Source organism: Carcharhinus amblyrhynchos, chromosome 9 (assembly GCF_965287045.1).
Source record: "Carcharhinus amblyrhynchos chromosome 9, sCarAmb.v2.hapA, whole genome shotgun sequence".
NCBI classification, from domain to species: domain Eukaryota; kingdom Metazoa; phylum Chordata; class Chondrichthyes; order Carcharhiniformes; family Carcharhinidae; genus Carcharhinus; species Carcharhinus amblyrhynchos.
In genome coordinates, this window is record NC_137332.1 from 47,562,218 (window position 1) to 47,588,280 (window position 26,063).

The following is a 26,063-nucleotide window of genomic DNA, read 5'->3' on the forward strand; positions in this document are numbered from 1 at the left end:
GGTACAACTGACATTCCCTTCAATAGGGAGGTTGTAGACAGTTGCTTTTCAAATTGGAGGCCTGTGACCAGCTGTGTGGCTTAGGCATCAGTGCTGGACCCACTGATATGTCATGTATATTAATTTAGATGAGGAATATAAGAGGCATGGTTAATAAGTTTGCAGATGACACCAAGATTAGGTGGCATAGTGGACAGTGAAGAAAGTTTTATGTCCAACTGCAACGGATCTTGATCAATTGGGCCAGTGGCTGATGAATGGCAGATGGAATTTAATTTAGACAAATGCGAGGTGATACATTTTTTGAACCAGGGCAGGACTTACTCAGTTAATGGTAAGGTGTTGGGGAGAGTTACAGAACAAAGATCTAGGGGTACATGTTCATTGCTCCTTGAAAGTGGAGTCACAGATGGACAGAGTGGTGAAGAAGGTATTCGGCATGCTTGTTTTCATCGGTCAGAGCATTGAATCCAGGAGTTGTAACATCTTGAAGTTGCAAGACATTGGAAAGGCCACACTTGGAATATTGTGTGCAATTCTGGTCACCCTATTATTGAAAATAAAGTAGAAAGAGTGCAGAAAAGATTTACTAGGATGCTATCAGGACTTGATGGATTGAGTTACAAGGAGAGACTGGGGCTTTTCTCACTCGAGTGTAGGTGGCTGAGGGGTGATCTTAGAGGGCTATAAAATAATGAGGGGCACAGATCAGCTAGATAGTCAATATCTTTTCCAAAAGGTCAGGGAGTTTAAAACTAGAGGGCATAAGTTTAAGGTGAGAAGGGAGAGATACAAGTGTCCAGAGGGGCAATTGTTTCAGAGTGATGAGTGTCTAGAACAAGCTGCCAGAGGCAGTAGTGGATGTGGGTACAATTGTCTTTTAAAAAGCATTTAGATAGTTACATGGATACAATAGGGATATGGGCCAAATGCAGACAATTGGGATTAGCTTAGGGATTTTTTTTTAAAAGGGCGGCATAGACAAGTTGGGCTAAAGGGCCTGTTTCCATGCTGTAAACCTTTGACTCTGTCTATGCCATCTGCACCACTGACCTATCCATGTTAGATATACTCCAAGTCCAAGAGCTGCATGGACTCCTCCAATCTTTGTCCATAACACTGCAGTACTTCATGGAACTCTAGCATCTGGGAACACATCTGTGCTCAGCTGATCAGGGTTTTGTCTGTCTGTCCTTCTCCAAAGACAACTGCATCCAGCTGCCTTCACCTCTGGCATCTCCTGCACTATAGTGCCATGCTGCTCACACATTATCACCTTATTTAAACCTGCAGAGTTGCCTTCAAAGGTGACCAGCTTGTTCAATCAGGGGAAACTGGAAGCTCTTATCCTCTTGATCAAGAGTTGCAAATCTTTGGTTAGGAGTCATTAACTGTGCGATTTGGGTGCATATGCTCAGGCTTGATATTTGAAAGTTGAACTTTGTCTGTTCTAGGCAGTTCACTGAGATAAATCAAGAAATGGGGGTAGGAGGAAGGAACGTCCACTGCAATTTTAAGTTCTTAGAAGAGTGGTTTTGAATACGAGATGTATAATCAATCTTTAGTTCAACATGGTGAGGATGCTGGGAGAAAGAAAACTAATTGTGATAATAACAAAATGTTGACCTATTAAAACAGGTAAGGCAGGCATTTGAGTTACTTTGGTCTTGGTTTCAAAATCAATTTTAAAGTAATGGTTTTGGTTAAGAACGTCTACTGACAAATGTACTTCATAATCACAGAATCCCTATAGTCCAGAAAGAAGCCACACTGATAACATTCCTATCCAGGCCCAATCCACACAGCCCCACATCTCTCTAATCTATGCATCCTGAACAGTGAGAATTTAGTATGGCCAATGCACCTAACCTGCACATCTTTGGACTGTGGGAGGCAACTGGAACACCCAGGAGGAAACCCATGCTGACACAGGGAGAATGTGCAAACTCCAGTGACCCAAGCCAGGAATCAAACCCGAATCCCTGGCAGAGGTAATAGTGCTAATCATTTTATCACCATACCGTCAATGAGAAATCATGCTGCATTGTCAAGTAGTGACTAGCTTGAGAGGGAATCTGTATTTTAATGTTTCGAGGCAGATTTAACCAAGATATAAACTGAACTAAACATGCAAAGTGAAAGGTAGGCAAAAAGGTTAAAAAAAATGAATTTTGCAGTCTCCAAGAAAATTAAGAGCAAATGGAGGTAGGGAGAGTGAAACTAAACCTTGGTGAGAGCTTTAAAAGCACAGGGATTAATCAAAGCTGAGTAGTAGAGGTTGTTGACTCCAATGGGGCAGAACAGGCATGCCAAAGATGATTCAAGACAATGCTAGAAAAAGTTGGGAATAATGTTATTGCAGTTGTTTGTGTTTAAGATAAAATAGGTCAATCTACACCATCCAGAGTTGAGTAGGTTGTGTAGATGTGTGCCATTTGTGGTGAATGTGGAACTCAAGGTTGATTATACACAGCTGTTGGCTATGATCAGACTAGTCTGTAAAAGAGGAACTAAGACAAACAAGAGTTTGAAGGACTTTATCATTCACTGATCACTGCTGAGCCAATGAAATGACTATCTGCTGCTTACTGTGTAGTTTATAGTTCGCACTCAACCACAAATTTGCCTGTTAATTTGTGTTTAGCTTGTTAATTCTGGGTGTTAGAGTATAGGACAGATAGCACTTAGTGTTTGCTTTGTTCATTCTCGTAAAAATTCTTTTGAAAATGTGGAATCTTGCAACCTAATTCCGTGGGGGCGGGGTGGGGTGGCAGGGGGCGGGGCAGGGTGGGGGAAAGTAGTTTAGATCAGAGTTGAGGAGGAACTTCTTCACTCAAAGGGTGGTGCATCTCTGGAATTCTCTACCTGTTGAAGTGGTGGAGGCTACCAATCAGAATAGCACCCATTGTGAATATATGAGTCACGGGTAGATAGGTTTTTGACAGACAAGGGAATTAAGGGTTATGGGGAGAGCAGGAAAGTGGAACTGATCCACTTCAGATCAGCCATGATCTTCTTGAATGGTGGGGCAGGCTCGAGGGGCTAGATGGCCTACTCCTGCTCTTATTTCTTATGTATCTCACCAAATGTTAGAGCCTCCTCCCCAATCAGCTTGGCTGCCTTTATTGGAAAGCTAGTTTAATAGTGTCATTTGGACTATGGCAAAAGATGAAACAGCAGATAACTAAATGGTGAGTTACTACATTCTTAGACAGTATGCAAAGAACATAGGACATATCTTTGTCCTTTTGAGTGATCTTAAATTGCACAAGTAGAGACCATGCATTTAATGAAGCACAATAATAAATTCAGATTACCCCAAGTTGTTGAGTCACACTGTAGTTCCAACAGTAGTTGGAATCCTGAGTAATTATTATTCATGTGAGAATAGACAGTCAATTGCAGGTGGTAAAAGTTATAATAGTCAATTTCAGTGCTGCTGCCTGCTGTTGGATTTTTACTTTGACTAATACTAAAGGACAAAAAAATTAACTAGAAAGCTGATGTACTTCCAAGAGACATTTTACTTACCAGTTTCTTAAATTGGATTTTAAATCCTGTAGCTGAAAAGAGATTTTGGTTTATATTTAATGCCTGATGCCACCCAAATAGTAACATTTATCTATTAGTCTCTAGTCTATTGTGCTCATGAGGCATGGGAAAGCATTGTCAAAGATGTCATTATAGTAAAGTTTTGAAATTACTATTCCATGTGGTTCAGAAAAATTCAATACATCACTAATGACTGAAAAATGTCAATTACCTCCCAGGTTCACAGTTCCTACAGCTTTGAATTCGATAAACTGCCTTTTATGTAGAACTCACTCTCTGAACTCAGAGCTAAGAGCAACCTTAGGCACACTTAATCGACTCAATACAAAGAGTGCTAGACACCATGCATCCAATGCAAGGTTTTTAATTGCGTGTACACAAAGAACTTCCCTGCACCAAATGAAATGGCTGGAGTGGTTCTGACATTACAGAAAAACAGCTTAGCAATTAGTCACTTACAGCAAATCAGGAACAAGCATTTTGTTCACATCCTTCATTGACGTATGTACATGCGAATTAAATCCTGGCATGTCACCCCTTCTCATTCAAAAAAACTGATTTCTGCTAATCCTTCATTTATATAGCATATCCCCATATCTCACCTTTGGTATGTTAGGCAAAAATATGGTCTTCCTCACCCCCCAGTGATGATAAAGCAGAATGTTGAGGCCTATTCAAGTGAAGATTATCCTGAAAGCAGACAGGCACCCTTGAAGGTCTGGAACTGAAAATGTTCTCATAAGCTGTTAGAGAAGGCATGATTTTTTTAATTGAGCATTTTAACTGACACAGCAGTGGCACAATGGCTAACACTGCTGCCTCTGCCAGGGAGGCAAGTTTAAATCTCCAACTTCAGTGATTGTATGGAGTTTGCACGTTGTCTATGCAGGTTCCTTCTGGGTGCTCCAGTTTCCTCCCAAAGTCAAAAGTGCAGGATAGGTAGATTCCACCCCCTCCCTTTCCAAACCACACCCCCACCCCCCTGCCACTGCCACAAATGGTGTATAGGTTAGCAGATAAGAGATATTACAGGGATTGGGCCTAGATGGAATGCTTTGTTGGTAGACTTGATGGGCTGAATGGCCTACACTGTAGGGATTCCATGAACAGTTTGATGCTCCACACTAATTATATCACCATTATCCATCACAGGATCTCCAACTTTGATCTCCTTTTATTACCTCCTATTTATTGCTTCGGAACAGGTTTTAAAGTAATCAGATAAGCAAGCAGAAAGATAACTGCTCAAGAGTGCAGCTAGACAGACAGGTTGAGAATTTTGGGTGCACTCAACTGTTGAGAAATACAGCTGTTCCCCTGATAATATTGCCCCCTACTATCACTACTTTTTTTAATTTCCCCACTTAAATGGGTCCCTGCACCACAATACTTGGGTCAGTTTGCTCATCTACCATGCAGTCCACTCATCTATACAATTTGTAAGAACCTCAAACCTGTTGAACATTAGCTCAAAAAGGGAGAAGTGTAACAAATTTGATTGCCCACTGCTAGTCTGCAGCTACAATTGGTTTGAGGAGGGTGGGAGGAGCAGCAATTGTTCTGGGCAGTGCAGACTAGATGTCCATGCAGTGTTAGGCTTGTGATCAACTACACAACCCCTCCCCACACCAAGATTGTTGGAGGTGGGCAGGGTAGGGGTCACTTGGACTGTCAGGCTGCTTGCAACAGCTCTCTCCCTGGCTGTTAGAGTTAAGCATGTGCAATATCAAATCCACACCCCTCGAGCCCACTGCCTACAGCAGTTGGAAACAGTCTAACTCATATTTTGAATGTCTTTGTCTTCAAGATTGGGTGTAGGGACTCTCCCATTGTCATGCTAGCTGGATACTTCAAATCATTCTTGTAAAATTTTGCCCACTGATTCCCTGCATACTGTCTATTTCTAACCCTAAGAATTGAGAAGTTATGATTCAAGTCCAGATCTTGGTAATTATAGTCCATAGTATATGGCAATATTCTACTTGGCCTCTTAACTATGCAAGTCAAGTAAATGTGTATATACCTGGTTCCAGATGGTTAAGAAATATAATCTTAAAGAACTGCACCGCTGACAGTTGTGCCAGCAATACGAGCTCAAATATAACTTAAACCAACAGTCACCTGAGTGATTACAATTTGTCCCAGCCCTGATGTGTTATCAATGTTGATAAACTTTAGGTGCCAAGGGATATAAGGAGCCTTCAACATTAAGGACCAATGTTGTTCAATACCTGGATTTTCTCAGACCCTCAGTCTTTCCACAGTATTTTGTGCCTTATGTTCAAATAGGTACAACGAGATTTATTACACTGACCATTCTCAATCATCCAGAATAATTACAAATGCTTTTCATAAGTTTTTTTCATGTATTTATTTAATGCAAGTAATGGGCATTTCAACATTGAACAATGGTACTCTTAATTATTGCATTCATATATTTAAAACCAGAACAGAAACTTCAGTTGTTTTGGTTCAATGTATTAAATAGGATAATACTGAAGGATGTACTGCACAGCAAATGTCCAGTTTAGGCACACATGATAAAATACATTAGAAATTGTTGTTGATCTTTTTGCATGATCAAAGAACAAATAATGCAAGGTCACACACCAGTTAATTTTTAGACAGCAACCTAGAAATAATGATTTTAAAAAAGCAAAATGATGGATACCAGAAATTTGAAAAAAAGCACTGGAAACAAAATGCAAGAGAATCAGAGTTAAATGTTTCAGGTTGATGACTTTACTAAAATTGCAAAGTGTTACAGGAGAAGTAATTGGTTGAGTACAGAAATATCAAAAGAACAAAACTATTTTAGCATGGAAGGAGGGAGGCAATAAATATCAAACATGAATAACTACAATGTGCTAATTTGGAAAGAAATTATTATTTCAGCTGGGAGGAGCACAAGGGAAGAGGTGAAAGGACATGTGTTGTATCTTGCATTTTTCTGGAAACGACATGAGGATGACTGAGGTATGAACAATATCATGGAGTCCCTTTGGGATGCTGCATGGAGAAGGGGTAGAATTGCTGGTGGTGCCGGCAGAAGACAGACAATCTGTTGAATGAGGGAGGTTGGAATGGAAGACTAGGGCAAGGGAACACAGGTCTACAAGTGGTGAGAGCGGAAGTGTGGGAAAGTCTACAGTCACAGCTCTGACACTGGATGGGACTCCTTAGCTGTGGGGAAAAAAGGACAAAACACTGAAATGTGGCTTCAGGACAGACATGAAGAAAATAAAGAAACGCTTAGTAGCAAATAGTGCTTACAGGAAGGAATATGTAAGGAAGCTTGGCCAAGGTAACTGGCCTACAGCAGACACTCGCCAATCATTTGAAGACAAGTCTAGGAAGGCAGTATATTGTGAAGACAAGTGAAAATGAATAACATTTCCCAGTTCAAGGCAAAAGTGAGAAGTGCCACTGATTTTAAAAAAAAAGTCAAAGTTATTCAATGAGGACATGTTCCATTTGGTGGAAGTGGTGCTTTTGGATGGGTATCGATTGGACCTCTAACATCCCTCAGGCCACTCTGGTGGAGGTTAGACAAACTTTTAAAAAGTGATATGGGAAGAAAACAGTTCTATGGGGCAAGAGAAGGCTGAAACTACAGGTTTACAAGGACCACTGGTAAAATTTTGGGAAGGAGATAGAAACAGGTTGTGCAGGATGATGCTTGAGGAAATGGGAAAGAAAAAAGTCAGAAGAGCTGAGGACTGTGTCAATTTGGAAAGTTATAGATTGTTCAGTAGTAGGTTCATGGTCCAGGGGTAATATCAGTTAGCATTTAGCCTCAGCAAGCAGAGGTCAGTTCACTAAACATCACTCGTCAGAAGGTTTACTGACCATAGTGGGCCTGACAGAACAGTGCACTGTAAGGTGGTGTTGGGAGGGGATGGTTAAAAAAGGTCAAAAAACAGACAGGAGCAGAGAAGAGAAATCAAGATGACAGAGGTCACATCAACAGTTCCAAATTAAAAGATCCAGCAGGAGTAACAGATTAGAGCATGGTTCAGATTGAAGAATAAGTCTCGATACGAGTGAAAGGTACTCATGTGAAAGAAAAAGACTTCTAGCCAAAGAAGCAGATACGAAGCAAAGAAACTTGATACAAAAGATGCATTGGAGATGTAACACTTGCCTGTTTACTTCTCTTCTAGGTAAAGAGATGTACACATCTTTCAATTTAGTGATATTCACTGCTCACAATACAATCTCCTCTATGGCTGGGAGACTAAGACAGATTGGTTGACCAAACTATCTTTGTTCAGTCTAAAAACGTGACTGGCTGTCTATCATTTAGATTCTTTACTGCACACTCCTCAGACTTTAACCTCCAATAGTATCCCAAACAAACTGAAATCAACTTCAAAGAATAATTAGTCTTCCAATTAGGAACTTTTACAATCACTGATTATAACCTAATTGTTGAATTCATTTCCCCTTTTTAAAATCCATACAAACAGTAGCTACTAGTATGGATTCTGCAATTCCCATTTATACCTCTTCTAGTTCAGCCTTTTTCTTGCAGCTTTACCATTTCATTTCTTGTGCACCATCCCTTTTGTCACTTCCCTTCCCCATTTCTAAATCTTGTCCTGTTCTGATGAAAGGCTATGGTCCTGCAATATCTGGTTTCTGAATTGCAAAGTATTTATAGGAATTGTTTTAATTTCATAATTAATTCTCATCTCTATATTTTTCCCCATTATCCTTATTCCAGAGAAGTTTTAAAAACATTTGAATTAAACACTTTACAAAGCTATATTAAAAAAGCCAGAAATCTGCCACTTTTTCAGTGTCATGCATTCCAAATCAAAGCACCCCAAGAGGCCACAGTTAAATAGAGCTTCATCATATTTAATACAACAGGTTTAGACATTCTTCTTTCAAGGGTTTGCCCCCATCAAAAGTTGCATTTCTTCCAAGCAAACACTCCAGTTAATTGCAAAGTAATTTGTTGTCTTGCTCAGGTGTAAGATCAGGATGCTAGAGAAAGAAGTTAACAAAAAGAAAGTAAGTCCCATTTAAAATCCTTTTCTCCTAATCATTCGCCTAAAATGGGGAATAAGTTGAGGCACAGAACTGGGAACTGATATTGGACCAGCAGCAGAGGGGGATCACCAAAAAGCTAATGGGGCAAAGTGCAGATCACTAACAGTAACACCTTATGTGAAATATCACATTTATTTGGAAAACAGGTTTTCCTATTTGTGATTGAATACACAAAGGGCCATAAATTCTCTTGTATTCCAAGTGTCCATTCTTTATGAAGTCTGCAGGATCTTCCTTCCAAAGATTCAAAACCAGCCCTCAGACATCTACATTCTTTCAAATCACTAGATTACAATAATGGAAATGTATAGAAGTTACAACATGGAAATAGGCCATTCAGCCCCCTTCAACTCCCCTCATTCAGGAATACATTGGGTAGCCAAATGTTGGTAATTTCTGCCTCAACCACCAATTGAAAAGGAGATTCAACAACTCCCCAAAGGCATTTCCCCTCCCTTCTCCATTCCATTTTGCATTGTTGTTCCTTCAATCTTCGCTCAACCATATGCTTCTAATTATTTACCATGTCTTTTCATTAATTTAAGCTTCTATCATCTGCATTGTTTCAATTTAAAAACCTATTTTTCAAGCCTTTCATACAGCATTATAACACTGATTCTCTTATCCTTCGTAAAACCTCCATCTATTTCCAAAACATACTCCTGGGTTTTATATAGGCTTTACATTTCCTCTGCTGCATATTTAAGCTGTCTTGACTTAATCTCAGCAACTGGACACCCCAAATGCCTCTGCTCTTTCACATCCTGCATGCTTCGAGTACATTTACCTCATACTTACTAACAATTCTTGCAGCCATCTGAGTTTACACCACTACTTTACTAATATTTCTTTACACCTTGCACTCGTCAAAAATTCCTGTGTTGGCATCATCTGCAAATTCTGACACCACTATTGCATCTCAATTATTTGAATTGAAATAGTGTACAGGACCAGCCACAAATTTGCATCCTGTGGGAATCATTATCCAATTCAAACTAGAAAGAGCTTTTAACCATTTTCCTCCCTAATTTAAATCAGAAGAGCCAAGACCACAACTAAGGTTCCTAACTCTATCTCAGCTAAGAATCAGCAATCAAAGCTGGACAGCAGAATTGAACAGTCAAGGACAGATGCTTTTGGGAAGGTTTGGAAGAATAGAAACATCAAGTTATACCAAGGGAAAATAAACTCCCTTATTTTTACTCAGTTCTGTTAGAGATCATATGTAATATTCAAAAATTAACTTTTCACTTAATTAGATTTCTTACTGCAGCTTTTAGTGCTTGACGTAGGTCCGCAATAATGTCTGCTACATCCTCCAAACCAACAGATAATCGTATTAGGGTGTCACTTATCCCCAGTGCATCTCGATCTTCTTTTAGGACAGAAGCATGTGTCATAATAGCCCTACAAATGGGAATAGAATTTATTGGGGTTGAAATGTTTTATTCATGATTTTCTACTATATACAGAATCAAGCATTTTCACCATCATTCTCCCCCACCTTACGTTATTTACATCTCTATTTGCTTGTATGATGGGCTGGTGAAAGGTGGGCTGTGGTGTTAAGTGAACAGATTGGAGGATACACATCTAACTTATTTTCCCATTGACTTAGCTTTCCCCTTGGTAAGGCCTCAGCCAGAGTTGACTTACCAACTCTTTTCTCAATTAGTATAAATTGTGATCGTTTGAAATTTGCCTGTTTAGCCTGATGAGCAAAAGGTGAAAAAATTTCAGCAACAATCATACTTTTCAGTGATAACCTAGATTAAAAGTAAGCTTCATCGATTAGTCACAAATAGGCTTATATCAACACTGCAGTGAAGTTACTATGAAAATCCCCTAGTCACCACTCTGGCATTTGTTCAGGTACACCGAGGGAGAATTTAGCACGGTCAATGCCCCTATCCAGCACGTCTTTTGGACTGTAGGAGAAAGCCCAAGCACCCAGAGGAAACCACTGCAGTCAGAGGGACAATGTGCAGACTCCATGCAGACAGTGGCCCAAGCTGGCAATCAAAACCAGGTCCCTGATGCTGTGAGGCAGCAGTACTAACCACTGTACCATCATGTTGCCCAATTGCAGCTTACATTCAGAGTGTAGTGCATTTTAATGAATCAAAAGTAATATTGCTTGTTACAAAAGATTGAAAAATGGTTTTATCCTTTAATGGAATTGAAAAGGTTCCAAGATGCATGGTTAAAAATTTGGCAAGTTTAAAAAGAAAATCACAAGGTTGAACTGTCAAGCTGAAAGTACTAATTATTTTAACCCCTGCAAAAAAGTAAAAAAATGTAAAATCAGCATGTCAGTAGCAAAATTAAAATTTAAACATTTATGGTGATTTGTTGAAATTTGGTCTGGAATTCAAAGAATGAATTCATGGAAATGTGTAATAAAATTTAATCAAAAAATACAGGAAAAGTATTGGGTTACCATTGACCAGAAACTCAACTGAACTTGCCATATAAACAGTGGCTACATGAACAAGTCAGATACTAGGAATACCATGGCAAGTAGCTCTTCCTGACTTAAGTCTGTTCGCACAAATCTGCCTCACAGCATTAGGAACCCAGGTTCAATTCCTGGCTTGGGTCACTGTCTGTGGGGTTCTTCCCCCACAGTCTAAAAGAAATACTGGTTAGGTGTGTTGGCTATGCTAAAATTTTCCCTTGGTATACCCAAACAGGTGCTGGAGTATGGGGATTTTCACAGTAATTTGTGTAATGTTAATATAAGCCTACTTGAGACATGAATAAATAAGCTTAAACTTTAAATCATCTGGACAAAGCAGCCCATTAGATTGGCACCACATCCACTCCCTTCATCATTGTGCTCTGTAGTAAGTGTGTACTATCTACAAGATACACTGCAGAAATTCAAAGATTCTTAGATAGCACCTTTCAACCCATAACCACTTACATCTAGAAGGACAAGAGCAGCAGATACATGGGAATACCACCACCTGCAAGTTCCCCTCCAAGCTAGTCACCATGACTTATCTTCACCATTCCTTCCCAGTCGCTGGGTCAAAATTCTGGAATTCCCACCCTCTCAGCACAGAGTCAACCCACAGCATGTTGACTGCAAGCGGATCACCACCACTAATGCTGGCCAGCCAGCAACACCCACATTCCATGATTGAATAAAAGGAAATCTTATAACTTGTAGATCATGAACAGTTGTGAGCTTTAATGAAATTATTTAGCAATATTGAGAAGTAATTGCTACACATAAATCCACTCAAAGAATCAAATCAAATGTTTTTGATTATTCTGTTTGCTGGAATTTCAGAATGAGCAATATTTAAGCAGGCACTAATTAGAAACACTGACTTTTAATAATTAACTACTATAGTTTTAGATTTAAATGTTTGGGAAGACTTGAAGTAATAAAAATTCCTGGAAAATTTCTAACTTAATCAACTGACTTTTTTCAATGCACCATTAGTATAAAGAGCACAAATCTGTTTGAATAAAGGATTTATCAAAAAAATGAAAGTTTCACTGCAAAATGAAAATCATTTTTAAAATGAGTAGAAAAGGCAAGTTTTCAAAACTGCTCCCTGTTGGTCAAAAAGAATGATTAAGTGAATGGATTATAGGCACGTGCTTCTCACTCATAATTGAGTGGGAAGGAAAAAACAAAATCACATTAGTCAGTCACATGCTTCTCATGGATCAGTTAGTGCTAAATGGGCAAAAACTAGAATGCACTTTGTATAAATGTGTACGCACAGAATACATTTTCCTCCAATCAGATGGAACTATTACCTTATACCTTGCAACACTTCAGGAGGGCTTTAATCTCAATGAAGTAGGGAAAGGGTTAATGAATGACACTTTGTACCCAGCATATCACAAACATAACCCTTCCTCATAGCTGATTTCCTCAAGCCTGTACTGCTTGTGGCATCAACATAATTTATTCATGTTTTCCTTACTCGTTTGTCTTTCATTCTTTAACTTGCCTTTCCATAAAGGCAGATAGTTAAATGTGCATGTTATTTTGCAGACATTGACTATGTTTAACAAATACAAACTGGTAAGTTTTTTTGCAAACAGCTGCAGATGGAAGAATGCAATCATGGCTATTTGACAGGAGGACCCCTACTGGGAAGCCATGACCACAAGAAAATCTGTGAATCAGGACTGTACTGTAACTGTTGTGATTGAAGCTGCCAGATAGGCTGCAGGTTCTGGTTGAAGTGGAAACGTTGCCAGTTCTAACTTACCTGTGTTTGCCTTGTGATTGGTGCAGAGAATCATGTTGTACAAGTACCCACACTTTGAATTCAGTGAGAAACCTGATAAACCACTTAGGGGCCAGATCTCTCCCAAAAGTTTTTGGGATAAACTTGCTGTATTTTGACTCACTAACAGACTCAGGTGTCTTTTACCTACAATCAACATAAAAGCTTTTAAGAGAACATGGACAATGAACATTTCTAAGGATATTTCTACAACTTTTTTGGTAATTGACATTTGATATTTTCTCAGGAAACATTTCATACATTTTTCCAATGTTTTGTTTTCTTGTATTACTCTTAACTACTTTCAACTAACCCATTCTTAAATCTCCTAATCCAAGTTTAGCCAACATCTAAAACTAAAATGATGATTGACATAGATTTTGTAAAAATTCCTTACGGATGCTCTGCTAGACTTTCATATCCTCCCAAACTCTCAGCAAGGGCAAACAGCTGAAAGAAAAGAGGTAAAACAAAAAAATGTTTATTCACTCAAGTCATTTGAAACAGGAGATCAGTTTACATAAATGGAATGAACTGATAAGCAAAGTAGTAAGATGGAATTTTTCTCTACCACAGAACATGTTAGTTATTTTTATTAAATTCCTAAATTATCACCATATCATTGAGTCAAGCAGCTCTGTCTAAGTGTTGCAATAAACCACAAGATATAAAAATTCAAGGTCCAAGGCACAGTCTGAACTGCATTTGCTAATTTCAGTTAAGTCAATGGCAACAAATTCAAATGCTGATTTTAGCGTGGAACAAATTCCAACTGCTGAAAAAAGGTACAACAGCAACTGAGGGTTCCTTGTTTCTGTGGTTGGCAGGTCCCATGACAGTGTATTCCATCTTACACACTTCTAGACTCAACATTTCCTCAAAACGATGGGCATCATTCACCTCTCATCTCTTACACTCCAACAGCCTCTGACATTTTCTAGCACCATTTGTACTATCACCAAACATCTTCCCCTTCCCTTTGAGCATTCTTACACATCTTCTCAACATTGGCTCTTTCACAATCATATCCAATACCCTGCTCCCTTTACCACATGCTTTCTGTGCAAGCTGACCACAATCTTCCATCTCCTACACTGTTCCTTTGAAAGGAGAGTAAACTGGAGGAACAGCACATCTTCAATAACTCACTTTTACAGTCTTCTCACTCAATCTTTCAGTTCAATTTTAAATTCACTGCCTTTTGTTTTGGGCAGCAGCCATTAGTAATGATTCTGCTATTCCTATTTGCCTGCTCTAGCCCATCATCTCTTTAGTCATATAATCTCTTGCTTTCCACACTCATCATTGGCCTTCCTTTGTTCTTTCTTTCCACCCACCCCATTTTCCCTGTGTGCTTTCTAATAATCAAACAACTCAAATGTTCCAGTTTTGACAAAGTCATCAACCAGAATTATTAACACTCTCTCCACAGATGCTGCTTGAGCCTTGAGCATTTCCAGAATTTTCTGTTTTTACTGAAGAACACACATCTGAGGATGTCAGATGAGGGTAATTTTGAAGCCACCCAGGATGCCCACATAATTCATAAACCCATTAAAACAGTCACACTGGATAAGAAGCTGAAATACAATAGCAAATTTCTTCTCCCTAGAAGAAAATGTTCTATTTCTTAAAAATACAATGCAACAGTTTGCCCACTTAATTTCAGTGCTGAAATCAGGTTCAGCTATTTCGTGCAAAGAAACAGAAGTAAAAATGAAAGCCCACTTTGTCTCAAATATTTTAACACTGTCAATTTAGTGAGGAATAAGTGTGGAAAGAAGTCCACAAGTACTCACTTTTAAGTTTTTAAGGAATGTCTCTGCATTTTCCAACCCTCCTTTAATGAAGAAGGCCAACATGCCCGAAGTCCCTGTGCACTGCTGTTTCACCAGATCATATTGCGGATGAGAAGGGAGACCTGAAAATACATTGTGAAAAAAGGAGATTTTTAAAAAAACACTTGTGTAAAGGAGTGCAAACACCATCAAGTAGGGACTCTTTCCCTCTCCAATTTACTTTGAAACAACAGCTGCATTGTAATATTGAGATCAACTATGTATAATTCCACATTCAAGAGTATTTAGCTCAGTTTCAGATCCACATCAAGCACAATGCTCATAAGGTTGCATCAAGCCAGGTGGTTCCCCTGTTACAGCTTTCATCTCCACTTCCTTGAGTTCATGGATTTGAAACTGATATGGTGAACATGTGGTTTAGTCATTTACTGATAGATTTGGTTAGTCCACATATAACATTATTGATTGAGTACTGCTCATCTTGAAAAGATACTCCTTGCATCTTTTTTCAGCTGCACTGTCAAATGAAAGCCCTCCCCAGTGTTTGACCTTCACTTCCAACAATAAGTGCAAGGAGCTCATGGACTGATTAGTCACTATTCTAAAGCTCACCCATTCAACTGCCTGTGTAGATATCCACCCTTCACTAGCCCATTGCCTTAGCCCTGAACACTCTGCAGTAGCATAGTGGCACAGTAGTTAGCACTGCTGCTTCATAGTGCCAGGGATCCAGATTGGATCACTATTTTTGCAGAGTCTGCATGTTCACCCCATGTCTGCATGGGTTTCCTCTGGATGCTGTTTCCTCCCACAATCCAAAATACATGCTGGTTTGGTGCACTGGCCATGCTAAATTCTCCCTCAGTGTACTCATGTTTTGAGCAGTATGTTTTGTCCGTATACTGTGCAAGAAACAATACTTGTCACTATGTTAATACATGTGACAATAAAAAAATCAAAATCAAACAGATGCAGGAGTATAGCAACAAGGAGATCTTCACAGTATCTTCATTGCAGTATATTAATGTTAACTCTCATACCCCTCCTCTGCAATTTCATCTTGACCTCAAAACCCTCTTACTGATCATTTGGCCATAGTCACACAAAACTGCTGATTGCACAATTTCTCCCTTCTGGTTCCCACATTAGCTGTTAACTGTTCTGTTCTCAAGCACCATACTTTTGTTCTTTAAATCTATCACCACATATCATCTCAAAAAACCTTGACCCCACCCTTCCTGCAAACAACCACTCCTCCCTGAATTTGTCACTTCACAATCCACGGTTATCTTCCTCAAATCTCCACATTTCAAATCTGCCTGTCACAACACCAAAAGTTCTTACTGAAATTACAGAAGACATTCTACAAGGTGATAACAAATGTAAACCATCCCTCTTTGTCCTTCCTGACTTGTCTGCAGCCCTTTATACTCCACCATTGTCCAGCTAAGTGAAGTACACTTGCCTGGTTCATTTCTCATCCAACTGTGACCAGGATGTCACTTTCAATGTGTCTTTTACTGCTAGCATCCAAAAGGTGTGTAGGTTAGGTGGATTAGACATGGCGCAGGGTTACAGGGATAGAGTGGAGGGGAAGGCACTCTTTTGGACAGTTGGTACAGACCTGATGGCCTTGGCACTGTAGCGTTTCTATTGATCTATCCTTGGCCACCTCCCATTTCTCATCTACATGCTGATTTACACATATGCTAATGACAGATGTGGTCTTACCAAAAACTTGTGCGCTATTTTGATCTCCATAGTTAAGGAAGGATGCACTTGCTTTGGAAGCGGTACAGTGAGGGTTCATAATGAGGCCAAGTAAACTGGGTTTATAATTCTCTGGAGTTTGGAAGAATGAGGGGTGATCTCATTGAAAGGTAAGGATTTGGAGAAGGCCTAGCAGGATACTGTAGACATATAGGTTGTTTCCCCTCAGTGGTGAATTTACAATTTGGGACTGTCTTTTGATAAGCATTCAGCTATTTAGGGTGACATGGAGAGATTTCTTCATTCAGAAGATAATGAGCTTTTGGAATTCTCCACCCCAGAGGGCTATGGATGTTCTATCATGGAATACATTAAATCAGATAAAAGATTTTTGGTCTCAAGAATCAAGGGACATTAGTGTTGAGGTATGCTTTTAAAAAGCTGCTTATATTTCTAAAGTAAGTGGCATAAGGGATGCAATGGAACACATCATATGACTTCTGAATGTTAGCAGATTGAAGATACCTGTCCAGTGAAGACCCAAGTGAACAGGTAGAACCATACTGGAATAAAGAATCCATGTTATTGAGTGGTCAGTGCTTTGTGCATAGAACTAACTATCAGAGGTTAAGTACAACATATGAGGAGCAAGCAGGAAAGCGGCAGTGAGATAGAATATCAACCACGATCATATTGAATGGAGGAGCAGGCTTAACAGGCCATAGAGTCTACTCCTGTTCCTATCGCTTGTTATATCCAAAACACCATCTCTCATGACTCCCCTACTGCCATGGAATCACATCACTTATCCAACGTTCAGTACAGGATGAAAAAAACATTCCTTCAAATTAAACTCTTCACCCATTAGTAGCCATGCCTTCAGCTGTTTTGAACCCCCCCCCCCCCCCCCAAAGTTGGAATTCTCTTCCTAAACCTCTGATGCTCTTCTTTCTTTAAGACAATGGGCAAACTTTTGGTGATCTGGCATAAAACGCAGCTTGGTGCCAGATGGTGCTTATAATTCTCCTTTGAAGCACATTTTGTGAAAGTTACTCTAGCAATTGTTGAGTTGAATTTTTAGGATTTCTCTGCTTCCCATACCAATGCCAGCATGACTAAAACCTTGAGAGTTTAGGAGACTGGAGAGGAAGAAATTCTTCAGCATGCAGTGTTGAAGGGATAACAGGGCAGGCAAACAAACCTTTTGCCAGGCCTCAGATGAGCTTTAAAATGAAATAGCAAGTGTTGGTAAACTTTCTAAACTGTAATAATTCAGGAATGCTTTAAATTCATCAAGAACAAATGAGTAAACTCTCAGACAGACAATTCTTGCTACTGCTGTTTTATAACTCAAGTATCACCATAACTCTTGAAGTTTGAATACTTACTTCTACAACTTAGTGAACAGTCAATGTAATGAACTCTTCACGCAGATCAGAAAAAGTATTTTGTACCCTTGCCATATATCAGTGCACAAAACAGCCAAGTGATTAATTTTCTAAGTTTCAATTCCATCTACATCCACCCAGCTCTTTCAAATTAGGATTTTCAATGTCAAGTGGCATATTCAATAGCTAATTAGAATTTTCAATCTAATATTTTAAACCAAATGAATGGACAGGAAAGCCAACTTGTTAATTGTCCAGAATCAGTCCAATTTTCTTTCCAGATAGATGAAATGTTAAATGATTCCTATTTTGCAGCACTATAATTTTGATAGAAGACAAAGTCAACTCTAAGAACTAATGGAGAAAGGGACAAAATTATATTTTTGTACAAATATACTCTGATATCATTAGTATATATAGAGTAGGCCCAACAACACATTTGAAATCAGAACCACATTATAATCTTTTGTAACAAAAGAAACTGTAGCAAAGGGCAGGTTATCAAAGTACTGGAATTGCAAATTTAATCCCAGATACAATACCACTTTGCAAATATATTTGATAACACAAACTGCGAATCAAGTTCAAAAACTTGTTTAGCCACTTCAAACTGTGTAAACATGGCAAACAAAGTATATGCTTTTGTCTTGCCTTTGTAGGTAGCTGAATCACATTTGTTCATGTTTGGTTTAGTTTAAGTTTTAAAAAGTTTGATTTTCATATGTTTTAGTTTAAGTTTAAATAAACAAACTAAACTAAAGCAAACATATGATTCAGTTCCCTACAAAGGCAATTCAAAAATTTGCATGTTCCCTAGCATCTTAGTGGGTAAACACATTGTCCAATTTGGTACTGAACCCTACAGACTCAGAAGACTTGAGGCATGAATCACAATTTTTGAAGTTAGTCAGTTTTAGCTGACACATTGCTAATAATGCTAGTTGGTCTTGAACCTGAGTTGGAGTAGGGTGGAGGCAGGCTTCATTAACACAGACAAATGGGAAATTAGATTTAATTGGATATTGCTTCAAACAATAGCTTCCAAAAAGGTCCAGTTGACAAGTACGCTGTCTGGGTAAAATGCTCTTTGAGAGTCAGTGCAGACTTGATGGACTAAATGGCCAGCTTTTGCATTGCAGGGATTCTAATAAAACAGAACAAAACTGTACAAGTGAGCAACCTCAGCTTCAACTTCTGATTTATGTACAGTTTACTATGTCAGCAAGTGTCTCAGCTGCACCTATGGCTACCTAACAATTTCTGCTGGGACTGACATGTAAGTAAATGTCAACTGAAGATTGGCAACAGCTCAAGCCATAGTTCTCATACTGAAAACTAGTAGATGAACATGCAATGGTTAAGCGTTAAGGATTGGTGCTGTAGGGGCATGTAAAATGTCAGACAAAAAAGACTGAGGGAGCAAGTTACTTACCCGCCTGACAAATGTAGTCAAGGACAAAAAGTTTATGTGAAAACATACTTTAAAACTTAATAAATAATGGTGCTACAAAGCAAGTTTTACACAAGTCAAGACATACCTCCTTATCAATTGTCTGGAACTTGTGCCACATTCACTATGGGTTCCACTATCAAAAAAACGCCACACTAGTAACAGAAATTACATCTAAACCACTGACCTGGAAAAATGACCTTCTCTACCCGGGGATCTGCCTCCAAAAACTGGGCTACAACCAACGCATTCTTGAAGTGTTGTTCCATTCGAAGGGCTAATGTCTTCAAACCACGATTACACATATAGCAGTCAAATGGTGATGGAACTGCACCAATAGCTACAACACAGTAACATTTCCATTAATGGAAGTCATATTTTGGATCAAGTTGTTTATTTGAACATTAGGTATGGCCTAGGTGTGAAGTATAAAAAAACATACCAAATATACTATATTTTCCAATCCCTCCTGTCCCAGAGAGGGGTCAGAACTGCACATTGTTTATATAGAATCTCAGTACTTCAAGTGAGTTTGAACAATCTCTACAATTTCATTTTCCATTTCTCTCCAAAATGAACCCCAGTAATCTTCTGCAACAAGTTCATTACTAAGCATCAGGCCTCACTCACGTAAATGTGTCCTCTCAAGCAGGGCTTCACTGCCTCGAACAAGTTGTCTCAGGTCGAATACAAATTAAACACAACTTCCCTACTTATTCATTCTATCCCTCTGGAGGTAAAGCCAAGTGCTTGGTTTATTTTTTGAGGCCCTGCTAACTTGTGGTACAACTTTGAGTAACTGGTACGTTCTAAGATCAATTTGTTCCATTACTCCACCTGGATTCATTCTTCTAAGTAATAAGTGACTCCCTACTCTGGGTGGCACAGTGGTTAGCAACGCTGCCTCAGTGCCAGGGACATGGACTTGATTCCCAGCTTGGGTCATTGTCTGTGCAGAGTTTGCACGTTCTGTGTCTAAGTGGGCTTCCTCTGAGGGCTCTGATTTCCTTCCGCAAGGTAGGTAGGTCGGTCGGTCAGTCATTCTCCTTGTCCGCTCTACCCCATCCTCCAAATCAACATTATGATCAAATTTTATTATAGTTTGAATAATATATCAGTGTATGAATTTTGTACATGGTGAACAAAGTCCAAGCCATGACTTAACATTTTCCTCACTTTGCCTTTTAAATGGCAACAGGCAAAATATCCACCCAATATCACCGGCATCTCCAAATAATTGCTGCAAGTTTATTTTGTTCAACTTCCTGAGGTCCATCTTTGCTCATCCTAATTCTACTTTAGGTACATACATACTCAGAATGAATCTTTGTGGTCTGATATTTTCATTTCAGATCACTTGTCCCAATTGTTTTTTCTTCTTAATCTCATGTTCCATTTGCCATCCTCTCCTGCACTGTTTTTATACTTGGCATGTGCCTTTTTCTGCAGATTTTATTTTGTCAATTTGTTACTGCATCACTTTCTTGGCTAATTTTGTCTTTAATCATGGAACACATTTAAATTTCAAATATATATTCCATACCTGCCTTGTAGATGGTGGACAGGCTTTGGAGAGTCAGGAGGCAAGTTACTTGCCATAATATTGCTAGCCTCTGACCTGCTCTTGTTGCCACTATATTTATATGGATGGCTGGTCCAGTTCAGTTTCTGGTCAATACTAACCTCCAAGGAGTTGATAGTCAATAGTAATAGTCACTATCATGGGGAGATGATTTGATTCTCTTATTGAGATGGTCACTGCCTGACACTTGCAACTATAATAATTCCAGTGTTTACATTTTATGTATCCATCTGAATTCTAGGCAGCAGTCCTACACAATCATCTTAATTTCCATGATCCAAAGCTGGGACTAGTCAATTTGTCTTTTAAATAATGAATTTGGTATTGTATTGTTGCTTCCACGATGTTGATTTCTTGGAATCCTGAGCAATACCAAAAAGGACCAAAGCTCACAATCAAGAATAGAGATCAGGAATAAAGAACATATTTCCTTAAGACTCAGGTGGCAGACTATATACAACTCTGCTCCTTGCAGCTTTTATCCCATGCCATTAATTTAATATTTACAGCAGGATTTCTCAACATAACATTAGCTGGATAAATCCAAAGGATGCCTGTTAAGTGGTAGATGTTTGCACAGTAAAATTATATACCTACACAGATTATTCTCGTACAGATGCCAAGTGATCTTAAAATGTTAACTATGTTGAAATAAGATACCAGACTACCAAGTCAACCTCTGAACGACTTGTGGTTTTAACACCGCCTCACCAGAAATGCTTTTCACAACAGAACAATTCTACCCCATAAGAACAGCAGTTACCATAAGCAGTGCCACAGAACTGTGAACATGCTTATCATACAAAATGTTCAGAGATGTAAATGATTACCATTTTGCAAGAACTTCAATTTTTCATAGAGATCATCTCGATTCATAGAAGCCAAGCCCATGACTACATCACTGTGACCTGGAAATGTAAAAAAAAAGGGGCTGATTTTAGTTTCTGGTTATGAAGCTATTCAATGGAATGATTTCATTAGAGATTTCGCTGAAAGATTTTTTAAAAACCTAGTACAATCTGCTTTGATCTAAAGGCTAGCAAGGTTACAGCCACTTATTAGAAGACAATGGGAACATTACCACCCGTAAGTTTTCCTCCATGCCAGAACCCATCCTGATTTGGAACTATATCACTGAGTCAAAATCCTGAAAAGCACTGGCGTGCTTATATATATGGGCAGCAGCAGCTCAAGAAGACTACACCAACACTTTTCCCCAAGGGCAATTAGAGGTGGCGAACAAATGCTGCCCACATCTTGTAAATAAAAGGTGAACTGCAAAATTTTAATATCGAAAGAATCAGAGAAGAGATAGTCTGATCAATTCAGGTGGACTGGAGAATTAATCCAGATAATTTTTAAATCTCACTGTAGCAATTTGAATTCAGTTTCAAAACTTTAAAAGATTGGAAACAAAAAGCTGTTGGAACTGCCACAAGAACATTGAATGGTTCACCATATGTTGTTTAGGGGAGGAAACTGCTGGCTTTACCTAGCCTGCCTGATACATAAGTAGAACAGGAACAAAGTCCTGCTCAGGACGTATGAACAGCTAGGAGCTAAATTTAAAAAAAACAACAAAAAAGATAATCATCTCTGGATTACTATCTGAGCCACAAGCTAATTGACACAAGGTCAATAAGATTAAGGAGATAAATGTGTGGCTCAAAGATTGGCACCAGAATTGGGGAAGAGGGGATGTCTTCATCTGACTCGTGCTGGGACCAGAGTCCTGGTGAATCATATAACTAGGGTTATAGATAGGTCTTTAACCTCCCCACTATTTAGTTTAAAAGGACAGGGTAGAAGTGTTAAAGACACTGAGGACTGAGGGGTTAGTAAAGTTTCAAGACCACGTAATTAGAACAGAGCACAGAAGGTGGCAAGAATCTAAGATCAGGCAGAGCAAAAAAAGGTGATAAGTTTGAGAAAGTGACCAATGCAGTGCTGAGGGTGTTGCACCTAAATGTTCATAGTATACAGAATGTTGTGCACATTAAAATTGGCTGGTATGATCTTGTGGGCATCAGAGATATGGCTGCAAGGGGATCAGAATTGGGATCTAAATATCCAAGGATGTGTTCTCCACCAAAAAAGGACAGGCAGATTGGGAAAAGGGAACAGGGCTGCATTGTCAGTAAGGATTGAAGTTAAATCGATAGCAAGTGATATAGGATCAGAAGGCTTAGAACGTCTGAGTAGAGTTGAGGAATCGTAAAAGTAAAGATCCTGATGGGAGTTATGCACAGGCCCCTAGCAGTAGTCAAGATGTGGGGCAGAAAATAGATCAGGAGATAGAAAAGGCATATAAAAAGGCAAAATTAGAATAATCATGGGGGACTTCAATATGCAGGCAGACTGGGAAAATCAGGTAGGTAGTGGACCCAAGAAAAAGGAATTTATGGAATGTCTAAGATTTTTTTTGGAGCAGAACCTACTAGGGAACAGGCAATTCTGGATTTGGTGATGTGTAATGAGGCAGACTTGATTAGGAAACTTATGGTGAAGGAACCCTGAGGGAGCTGTGACCACAAAATGATAGAATTTCCCTGCAATTTGAGGGGGAGAAGCTGGAATCAGACAATGATATTACAATTAAGCAAAGGTCACTGCAAAGACATCAGGGAGGAGCTGGTCAGAGTTGATTGCAAAGGGAGCCTAGCAGGGAAGAACAGCAATGGCAGGGGTTTGTGTCATTCGGGAAGTACAACAGAAATTCATCCCATGGAGGAGGAAATGGCATCCATGGCTGGTGAGGGAAGTCACGACAGCATAAAAGCAAAAGAGAAAGCATACAAAGTGGCCAGGATTAGTGAGGAGCCTTTAAAAGCAAGCCAAGGACAACAAAAAAAGCATTGGGGAAAGAAAGATGAAATGTGTAAACTAGCCAGTAATATAAAAGATAGGAAGAGTTTTTTTTTTGCAATAGTTAAAAAGGTAAGAGGCAAAAATAGACTTGGAAAATGAGGCTGGAGAAGTAATAATAGGAAACAAAAATGGCAGAGGAACTGAATTTTGCGTCAATCTTCATGGTGGAAGACGCCAGTGGGATGCCAGAGCTCCAGGAGAATCTGGGGGCACAGGCAAGTATAATGGCCATCACTAAGGAGAAGGTTCTGGGGAAATTGAAAGGTCTGAAGGTGGATAGGTCATTTTTACCAGATGGACTACACCCTAGGGTTCTAAAAAAAAAAGAGACAGCTGAGGAAATTGTGGAGGCATTGGTGATGATCTTTCATGAATCACTGGAAACAGGGAGGGTACCAGAGGACTGGAAAGTAGCTAACGTAATACTGCTGTTTAAGGGAGGGAGGCAACAGCAGTCAGGAAATTATAGGCTAGTTAGCCTGACTTTGGTCATTGGCAAGATTTTTGAATCCATTATTAAAGATGTGATCACAGAGTACTTGGAAGTGCACAATAAAATTGAACCAAGTCAGCACAGCTTTGTCAAGGGGAGGTCTGGTCAGACCCTATTTGGAGTACTGTGAGCAGTTTTGAGCCCTGTATTAAAAGATGGATGTGCTGGCCATGGAAAGGGTCCAGGGAAGATTCACAAAAAGTGATCCCTGGAATGAATAGCTGAATTGCTCATTGTATGAAAAATGGTTGAGGACTCTGGTTTTGTAACCCTTAAGAGTTTAGAAGGGTGAGGGGGGGGGGTTGTTATTGAAACTTGCAGGATACTGCGAGGCCTATTTAGAATGTTTCCACTAGGTCGGGAAAACTAGAACCAGAGGGCACAACCTCAGGCCAAAGGGATGATCTTTTAAAACAAAGAGGAGCAGGAATTTTTTTCAGTCAGAGAATGGCAAATCCGTGGAACGCTTTGCCAAAGAAGGCTGTGGAAGCCAGGTCATGGAGTGTTTTTAAGACAGATAAAAAGGTTTTTGATTACTAAGGGGATCAGGGGTTATGGGGAAAAGGCAAGAGAACAGGGATGAGAAAAATATCAGCCATGATTAAATGGCAGTGCAGACTCGATGAGCCAAGTGGCCTAGTTCTGCTCCTATATTTTATGTCTTTCACACAACTGCAATATTACTCCAAAGTGGGTTATTGCCCTGCCTAGGTACTGAATCAGGAAATGTCTTGTTATATAAAATTTTTCTCCATGCACTCAACCAAAAAATATTCCAAACCACACATCCATGCCCCACCCCTTTAAAATAACCTGTATTCCATTTGCATAACTGACAAGTGGAAAAGCAGTCAGTTATGCAAATCGAATACAGGTTATTTTAAAGGGGTGGGGCATGGATGTGTGGTTTGGAATATTTTCTGGTTGAGTGCATGGAGAAAAATAATTATAAATTGAAATATGGAGGGAATGAAATTGGGAACAGGCACTCGAAGGAATAACAAATTGGGAAAAATAGGTATTTTTTGAGAGAAGACAAAAGTTTTTTTTTGAAAATAGGACTTTTTTAAAAAAGCAGTTACATAATAACTGATTTCGCAAAGATGTGACAGAAGCAAGAGAAAAAAGGGAGGATTGGGATAGCTAGGTCAGCAATTTGGGGAACCAGATGTGTATGGAGGAGAAAGCCTCAAATGAACTGATGGGGCACAACAAGTGATTTTAAGAGCAGAGTTCATAGAGTCCCTGCAGTGCAGAAGGCAGCCATTCAGCCTGCACTGACACTCCAAAACAGCATCCTACCTAAGCTCTCACCCCCCCAATTATCCCTGTAACCTCACGCATTTATCCCTCTAACCACAGAATTCCAATGCAGAAGGCAGGCATTCAAGTCTGCACCGACCAGAATCCCACCTGGGTCCTGTTCCTGTAACCCCTCATATTTACCCTGATAATTCCCCTGACACTATGGCCATGCTAAATTGACCAATCCCCTAACCCACACATCTTGGAACACTGAAAGGCAATTTAGCAAATCCACCTAACCTGCATATCTTTAGATTGTGGGAGGAAACTCCTGCAGACAGTGCGAACATGTAAACTCCAGAAAGTCAGTCACCCAAGGTTGGAATCGAACCTGGATCCCTTGTGCTGAGAGGCAGAAGTGCTAACCACTCTGCCACTCTCAGATTTTAAAAAAAGAGATAAAACTAGGAAAGGCATGGTTGAAAACTGTATAGCAGATCACAGATTCCAGCAGACATTTGCAGAGTCACAAAGCAGAATTAACAACCATAAAGTTCAAGATATGGCACTGGATCATGAACAAAAGAAAGAAAGGAATTCAAAAACTTTTGGGGCAAGTGTAGCATTTTAAATGAAATAGTTGCAAAAGATGCATTGGTGTG

General features: G+C 39.4%; 1 protein-coding gene across 1 annotated transcript in view; it reads right to left on the reverse strand.

Annotated features, from left to right (window-relative positions):
• Positions 1-5,945: 5,945 nt before the first annotated feature.
• cth (cystathionase (cystathionine gamma-lyase)) overlaps positions 5,946-26,063 on the reverse strand; it is a 52,257-nt gene continuing 32,139 nt past the window's right edge. Inside the window, exons 7-12 of the mRNA XM_080195567.1 lie at positions 21,626-21,703; positions 19,401-19,553; positions 14,666-14,787; positions 13,264-13,316; positions 9,879-10,017; positions 5,946-8,544 (exon numbers count right to left, since the gene is read on the reverse strand). Of these exons, the coding sequence (XP_080051693.1) occupies positions 8,497-8,544; positions 9,879-10,017; positions 13,264-13,316; positions 14,666-14,787; positions 19,401-19,553; positions 21,626-21,703 (593 nt within the window). The 3' untranslated portion in view covers positions 5,946-8,496. The remainder of the gene's footprint in view (positions 8,545-9,878; positions 10,018-13,263; positions 13,317-14,665; positions 14,788-19,400; positions 19,554-21,625; positions 21,704-26,063) is intronic.